The 8,195-nt window shown below is 39.0% G+C and overlaps 1 protein-coding gene across 1 annotated transcript in view; it reads left to right on the forward strand.

The window, feature by feature from the left end:
* Positions 1 to 7,223, forward strand: part of LOC145467813 (uncharacterized) — a 12,391-nt gene extending 5,168 nt beyond the window's left edge. Inside the window, exons 2-3 of the mRNA XM_081451424.1 lie at positions 3,764 to 3,931; positions 5,497 to 7,223. Coding sequence (XP_081307550.1) covers positions 3,805 to 3,931; positions 5,497 to 6,446 — 1,077 coding nt within the window. The 5' untranslated portion in view covers positions 3,764 to 3,804 and the 3' untranslated portion in view covers positions 6,447 to 7,223. The remainder of the gene's footprint in view (positions 1 to 3,763; positions 3,932 to 5,496) is intronic.
* Positions 7,224 to 8,195: the final 972 nt, after the last annotated feature.

An 8,195-nucleotide genomic window follows, 5' to 3' on the forward strand; every position in this document is an offset into this window, starting at 1 on the left:
ACCAGTTAATCACATATGAAGCTCTCTTCTTGTGATCAATAAATAGAGCATATTGGTTATTGACTGTAGCAATTTTTTAACTCAAATTACAATGCAGTATACTAGGGAATGCAAAGCTCCCAGAGAAATGGTACATAGCTGAAAGGTCCTCCATCCTAGATTTTTGTGATTGTTATAGATGATGAATAATCATTTGTTTGGAAATGACAAATTTAAAATTCAGCAGTTTTGACGCTCTAAGTGTCAAGTTATTTAAGACCATAACAGTCACTTGCTATGTGCTTCCTACTAGCCCAAGTCAAATGATGCTCAGTGGTTCCTGTATATGACATTCTAAATATCTGTGATGCAGCTTACAAGATGTCTTTGTCACTGGCTGTAAACCTAAAGGTTTTGGTTGAAACATGTTCAAGTAATTGGATTTCAGTGCAACCTGTGTCTTTAAAAAAATTGTTCATACTTGTGTCCAGGACAGTGTAAGTGCACAACATCTGGTCCAAGCCATTGTCAAGGATTAATTACTAATTAGACCCTTAGGCCGTAAGGGCTACGGGTCAATAGCCCATGAGGCAAAGCCGAATGGGCTATTGACCCGTGGCCCTTGAGGGCGAAGGGTCGAATTCTTTTAGTATCACCCTACTAGTCGGACAGAAAAGGCAGTAATAAAGTTAGCAAATGCAAGTTGAACAAATATTTATTTGGGAATAAAACGTGAGAAAGCGTCACGCTCGATTGCACCAATTTCGCTACTCGAGGACTATTACTAATAGTCCTCTAGTAGCGTAGCCAATTAAAATGCAGGATTTGCATTAGTCCACTAGTTGGGTGATACTAATATATTTTATTACTGATGTGTCTAGGAGACTATTAAGTGGTTAGCTTACATTTATGAAACTTAACAACATTATATCTACTATCAGGGTCGTGTTGTTACACGTCAGACAAATAATGTTAGTTGATTTATATATACTATTTGCCATGACTGAGGCATCAACAACTTTACCATATGATTTATGGTGTTCTGGTTCAATACTGATTGAGAAGATATATCAAACACTCGAGACAGTGTTGGCTATCCAAACACCTCGAATTTCGTCAAAAATACTCTGCTGTGCGTCGTATTTTCAACTCTCTTCTCGATGTTTGGATATCCCGATGAAACACTGTCTCTCGTGTTTGACATGTTACAAACTGCTTACCTTCTGGCCGGCGTTGACCGAGGAATATTCCAGGATATGCTAATTCTTCAGAGTTTCATCTCTAAATATAATAGACAATCTATTACTGATGCTATGTTGACATCAACTGACTTTTTATAGCATAACGGGTGCCAAAATATATGTTGGCTAACTAAACATTGCTTCAGCAGAAGGTAACACCTGCAAGCATTTCAGCTTCATAATTACTTTATTGATCTTGATCTCCTATTGCTTTTTTAATTGAACATCATTGCTATGTGCATTTATTGCTGCTCATGATTGAATATCCCATACAACATTGCTAACATTTTCATGTTGTGAATTTCTTCATTGTATGAAAAACTCATTCTGGATTAAAAGCAATCCCATCATCTCTATAGATCGAGATTGGTATTACTCGTCAACCAATCATCAGCCTGAACTGCCTTATAAGTGTTGATATCCAATGACAATGCAAAACATTCTTTTAAATGCAATTCTTGGTGCTAGCAGCATTCTTATTCATCGTTTGTGGAAATATCATGCCATTAACAACAAACAACACATGGAATTTATACCTTACCACATGTCTATAGCATGTTTTACAAACCCGATTCAACATCATCAACACTTGTTTCACTACAAAGGTGTTCAACAATGCAAGGACCTTCTTAGCTTTGTCATATTGAGTAGTGCATGCTTATATAATAACAACAAATACCAATATACGGTGCCCGAACCTTGGGTAATCATCTCATGAAACTTTGAAATAGTCAACTCAATATTGGTTTTCGGCTTTGTTCTTTGTTCTATGGTCATGTATGCATAAAGGTTTGCCTTTTGATCAGAAGCCATGTTTTGTCTTTGTGGTTATATCGCACTCTTGCTCTACCTTTTGCACTTTGATCAGATGGCATTCATGTTCTGTAAAAGTTTGCCCTTCTCTGAAAACCAGTTGCCTTTTTTGCCGTAAACGTTGATGAAGCCCCTGAACATGATCATGTATTAAGACGTACCATGTCATATCTTAAACACTTTGTATTAATCAATCGGGACTATTTTGGAAATATTGAACATCAGCAACTCTAATTTCTAAAATTACAACTTGCATCATTCTATAAATGATATTCTACTGCTCTAAGTAAGAAGTTTCCCATTCCTCCGACTTCTAGTGTCCTTAATCCATGTCTGGGCAACCTTCCAAAAGTCTGCTCAAATATCAATATGACATACTGGATGGTTTTCTATCTCTTACCATCACTGTTTGTTTCACAAATAAGTGTTATACCTCTAGTGTCCTTAATCCATGTCTGGGCAACCTTCCAAGAGCCTTCTCAAATATGACACACTGGATGGTTCTCTCTTACTATCAAAAAGTGTTATGTTTTCACATTTCACAACAGACACAGCTTTCAAGCAGGTGTCAGTGTCCAGCAAGCTATTTTGCTTCGCATGTACCTACAGCAGCTAGCAAGCATGGATGTTGTGTTATTTATTGTATCTTTGAATCTTTAATATAGGGAAAGTAGCATTTCTACCTTTGATGTATTTATTGCTACTATTGCATTTCAATTTGTATTTTTCGTTTCTATTGTAGCTGAAAAACCCACTTAGGGAGCTTCAATAAAGTTTGTATTTATGTATCTATGTACGTCTGTGATCAATAGTACATACAGCATTTCGCAATGCTGAACTGTACTAATGCCCATCTCACAATATCGCGATCGTTTCCGCGACCTTTTTCGCAGAAAATTCTCTCCACGCCTTCAAGAAGCCTAAAATCTAAAGTTTGTATTTATGTATCTATGTACGTCTGTGATCAATAGTACATATAGCATTTCGCAATGCTGAACTGTACTAATGCCCATCTCACAATATCGCGATCGTTTCCGCGACCTTTTTCAAAGAAAATTCTCTCCACGCCTTCAAGAAGCCTAAAATCTCTTTACAAAGAAACACTCGCTGTGCACATTGTTTGAATGCTGTGTGTGATTACTAGTCCAAAATAGGACAAACATATCATAAATAAACTCTTCAGCCTGAAAACTCGAGCTCCCAACCAGGACGTTTACGTTGCGCGTAAGTAGTCAATAAAAATTGGCGAGAAAGGCAGGAGTTATCCTAACTTGTGGCTACGTTACCTAGCAAGAGTAGCCACAAAAAAGGCAGATAGTTTCACAAACCCTTGAAAAACAGTTCAGCCTAGAGAACTGCAGCAGGCCCTTTGTTCACTTTGCATTTTTGTTCTATTGTTTTTGCTTTTCATTTGCTTTTTGATTTCCTTCGCAAATTCTGCAACCTCAAAGATGAAAAAACGTACTGCTTTCCTAGTACAATTTACAACAAATATAAACTCGTAGAGACTACAAATTGCTACAAATTGTTAGCCTTTATAAAATTTACCCGTGCGTATTTTTTTTCCAAATTGCGCTCGAAATCATGTGACTGCCAATTGGAATTGATCGGTTCATGACATTTACGGTTAACCTTATTACGTCTGTTGTAAGTGTTAGGGGTTTATGATGTTACATGCTGTACATTTATAGGTTCATCACACTATGTAATTCAGTATCTTTCTTTTTAAGGTTTTGTGCTGGAAAAAGTCTACTACTAATCTGCTGAAGTTATGAAGAAAATAGAATTCCTGAAGTTGTTTACTGCTCTCTTTGTTGCATTGTCTTTTTTGGCTATAATTATTCTTTCACGCTGGAGTTCAACATTTAAGTTACGTAGACTGGATGGAAACTATACAGGTAAGAAAACCTTACATTTTTTTTACCTTCAAGAATGCACAGCGAATTCCTATTAGCATCAGTGTAAAGTTTAGTGACCTTAATTGCCATAGGATATTGAATGACAAATTTTGTGCTTCGTTTCCATCGGCCGAGATCTGCAATTAACCCTCTTTTGCTGTCCTTGCACAGGCCCTTTCGATTACATCATTTCGTATCATACTCTAATTAGTTTTAGTAGAATTTTACTAGTATACTAATGCAAATGCTGCAATCTGATTGGCTGAACTACTCGTATACTATCAGCCATTACAGTTCACCACTAAATTTTCTCCGATTCTTATTGGTTTAAATTGATCACGTGACGCGATATTGTTCATCTGCGGAAAGACACTAGGGAGCTTAACCAACGACGACGACGAAACCGAGGACGACGCTTAGTAAAAAACGAACCTATATTTTACAAGCGAAATTCGCCATTGTCTAGATCTGTTCAGTACGCCAGTGGCTCTAAAAACGTGCTTAAGCTAAATATGCAACGACGGAGTTCAGTTCCAAACAGAAATACGAACAATTAGCCGTCGTCGTCCACGTTTTGTAGACGACGCAGAACTTGGTCATTTTACGTTGTTGTTTTGCAGACGACGGCAAAGAAATGTACAAAGATTTATAACGGACATGCACAGCTATTGTTTTTCTCATTAAACCTTTTGTTTGGTGACGTTCTCGTTGCCGTCGTCGTCGTGGTTTGCTTAAGCTCCCTACTATAAGCCCATAGTGCCCGTCCAAGAAAAATACCCGGATGGATAGTACTCGTCCGTGAAAAGTTTTCTGTAAACAAGCGGGCTTATAGAAAAGAAGCAACTGAAATTGAATTATATGGGGTTTTTATCTGCTTTTTATTTTCAAATTTTTTCTTTGGCTTTTCACGGCTTTTATCGTAAAAATTTTAAAAAAATTAATGCGATTTTTGAACTGGCGCGCGGAAGAAATTTAATGGTGAACAATAAAGACAATAGAGTGTTACTGTCTAGGAACTATTGGTCTGATAGTTGCCCTTGGAAATTTGATGTTCTTAAAACTTGTATATTTGTTTTAGGAACAGCAAATTTCCGCAAGGCAACTATCAGCCGATAGTTCCTCGACATAAACACTCTATTGTTTAATTAGGGTGCAGTGGCTGTCGGTCGTCCACCAAATGCGACGTTTTTATCGTTTTTCCGAAGTTTTGGAAGAAAGTTAAGATGTAAATGGATAATTAAATTCCTGGGAAGACTGAAAGAAGGACATTAACAGTTTCTTGAGTTAAAAATTTGAAATCATTGAAGAAAGAGTGCGCGGACGTAAAAGCAACTGCAAATTTACCAAGGACAATTCAATACGTGCGATTTTGTTAAAGTGTAAAGTTCAATAAAGGGTAGAAAAAAAAGAAAATTGCAGCGAGCGTCTCTGTAAAACCGTTGATAATCGCTTTCAAGGCCACGTGACTTTTCCCGGAATGTGTGTGAAAGAAACTCTAATTTATTGTTCTAATAGTCACAACAAAATCAATTTTCTTTGTCGTTCTCTTCTGATCTTTGCTAAAGTAGTTACTTCAAGAGCTGCCCACTTCCGTGAAGCCGAATCCAATTCGACAGTAACGACAACAAGTGACAAGTCAATTTCTATAACTTCAAAGCCATTCATTTATCTCACTCAAACCGAACAATGTCTTCCTCAACACTTGGCCTCATCGACAAGGATCGGAGATAATAAGACCTGCAACTGTGACGTAATAGTACTAAGTTACAAAGAGGAATGTCAAGACGAGAAGCCATCACACATTTCCTATGTATTTGCCAAAGAAAGCACCTGGACCACAGGGCGAAATCTGCTTTACTTTGTTGCAATAGAGAGAATACGTCACTACCATTACTACATCTTCTTAGATTATGATGTAGATCTTGGATTCAACTGGTTTAGTTCTCAAGAAATGAAGAGACTGACACCGTTTAGAGCCTTTGAACAATGGCTTTTGGATGATGAACCAGCAGTTGGTGTTGTAAACTATAACGGTAATGGTAAGGCGCTTTTGGAAAGAAGACGATTGATATGTGGTATCAAAGAACCACCGATAGTCGTTCCAGTGATATGGTTCGATGCTGTCTTTAACGCTTTTCATCATCAGTCCATCAAGCACATTTTGCCCTTTCCTACACAATACGACAAAGACAGTTGGTGGATCTCTCAGTTACATGTAATATTTGCTGCAGAGTTGATATTCCGAGGCCAGACGCTCGAGTATGTAGCTATAACTGCCTCCAACGGACAACATCGTGCTTATCCACGGGGGAACAAGATGTATTCCGCACGAATGCTTGTCATTATCGAAGACATTCAAAACAAGGCACCTACAGCTCACCAAAACCGCACCTTGTTTCAGACATTAAAAACCAGTCAATTAAAGAGGTACAGCGAGACTACAACCACCTACTGTATGAACACAACACACCGCCATCCGATTGTGCCATACTCACATTTTGAAGGCCAGAGCTGAAAGACATAGGTAATATATAGAGCATCTGACCACAGTTGAACATTGCAATATCGCACGTTAGGTCTAATGTTAGGTATTTCATCGTCGATCGTAGAGACTGGCTTGGTAAAGGCTTAAGTTAAGAAAAGATATTTTAATCAACTGCCTGAACTTTGGGTTATAGAAAGCAAACGTAAGATGAAATTTTAGTGTATTAGCCTAGTTGCTAGTTACGCAAGGCTGTTGAGTGGTATATCATGGAATATCCTACGAGTCACTTGTATTTTCTCGGTGTAGGCAGAAGCCTCTATAACAAGTGGGATATCGATCGAATAAAGCGCGTGCGAAAGGCGAAAGCAAAGCAAGACTCTAGTTCGTATAGTGTGATAGTCCGGGTGAGGGTAGTTCTGGAAAATTAAACTGTTGTTGGTGACTGACGTTTCGACAACCTGAGCGGAAGTCATCTTCAGAGTCAAGTAAATAGTGTTTGTCGACTTATAACACCATCGACTGACAAACACTGTTGACTTGACTCTGAAGATGAGTTCCGCTCAGGTTGTCGAAACGTCAGTCACCAACAACAGTTCTTTTCAGAACTACCCTCACCCGGACGATCACACTATACGAACTACTGATACTCCCGGGTTCAAACCATTTACTATGTAGAGTACGACTCTACAGTGCAATACGGGATCATATTGATCTAACATGGTAAAATCGCGTAATAATCAGAATAGTGGGATATTAAAATAAAAGATGGTTTATACTTCCCAGTACGCTGTCATGTTAAGGGAGCTCAGTCACGGCATTTGAGTTATTTTAGCCACGTACAAAATTGCCTTTTTAATTGAAGGAAATCTGAAAGTAGTAATTTACTAAGACAGAAAAACACCAAAGAGATAATGATGAACCATAAAGGAACAATAATGGTTAAGGGTGTGAAGAAGATTAATGCGGAATGCACCATCCAGTCGAAAGGCTACGCATGGACAGAGATGGAACACTTGGCCAGGGACCGGGGGTAATTGGAAGCGATTCGTCAGTGGCCTATTCTCCGAAATAGAGTGTATAATATAAGCTTCAGATCAGATCACAAACCATGAACTTGATAAAAAAAGAGGCTAAACTTTTCGAGATACGTGGAGGCGCGGTGGTCTCATGGTTAGTGCGCTCGTCCCCAGATCGAGCGGTCCGGGTTCGAGCCCTGGCCGAGGACATTGTGTTGTGTTCTTGGGCAAGACACTTGACTCTCACAGTCCCTCTCTCCACCCAGGAGTATAAATGAGTACCGGCGAAGTGTTGGGGAAACCTAACAAATTGCGGGGGAGTGACCTGCGATAGACTAGCATCCCGTCCAGGGGGAGTAGCAATACTCCTAGCCGCTTCGTGCTACAGAAACCGGGATAAGCTCCGGCAGTTGTATGCCAGTCGGCTCCAAGGCTTCTTTTTTTTCAAGATACGCAAATCGCGTGACGTAGCTACCTTAAATCGTTGCGCTCGACGAGGGAGAACGTTTGCTGATCTATCGAGATCTTTGTGATCACGTTGGTCTCCTGCAAACACAGTCAGATGAATTCATCCATAGCTTCCGTTAACGCAAAACGGCAACACTTGCCCATTTAACAAAATTAGCTTTTCAGGACTGAGACGACTAGCAAGCGAATCGATTTTTTTTTCGAGGCTAGTTACAAAATACGGCAATTTTTATTCTTAAATTTACCTAAATGAAAACCAAGAAATGTACTCGGGTTTTCCACACCTGTGCTACAA

Source organism: Orbicella franksi, chromosome 14 (assembly GCF_964199315.1).
Source record: "Orbicella franksi chromosome 14, jaOrbFran1.1, whole genome shotgun sequence".
In the NCBI taxonomy this organism is placed as follows: domain Eukaryota; kingdom Metazoa; phylum Cnidaria; class Anthozoa; order Scleractinia; family Merulinidae; genus Orbicella; species Orbicella franksi.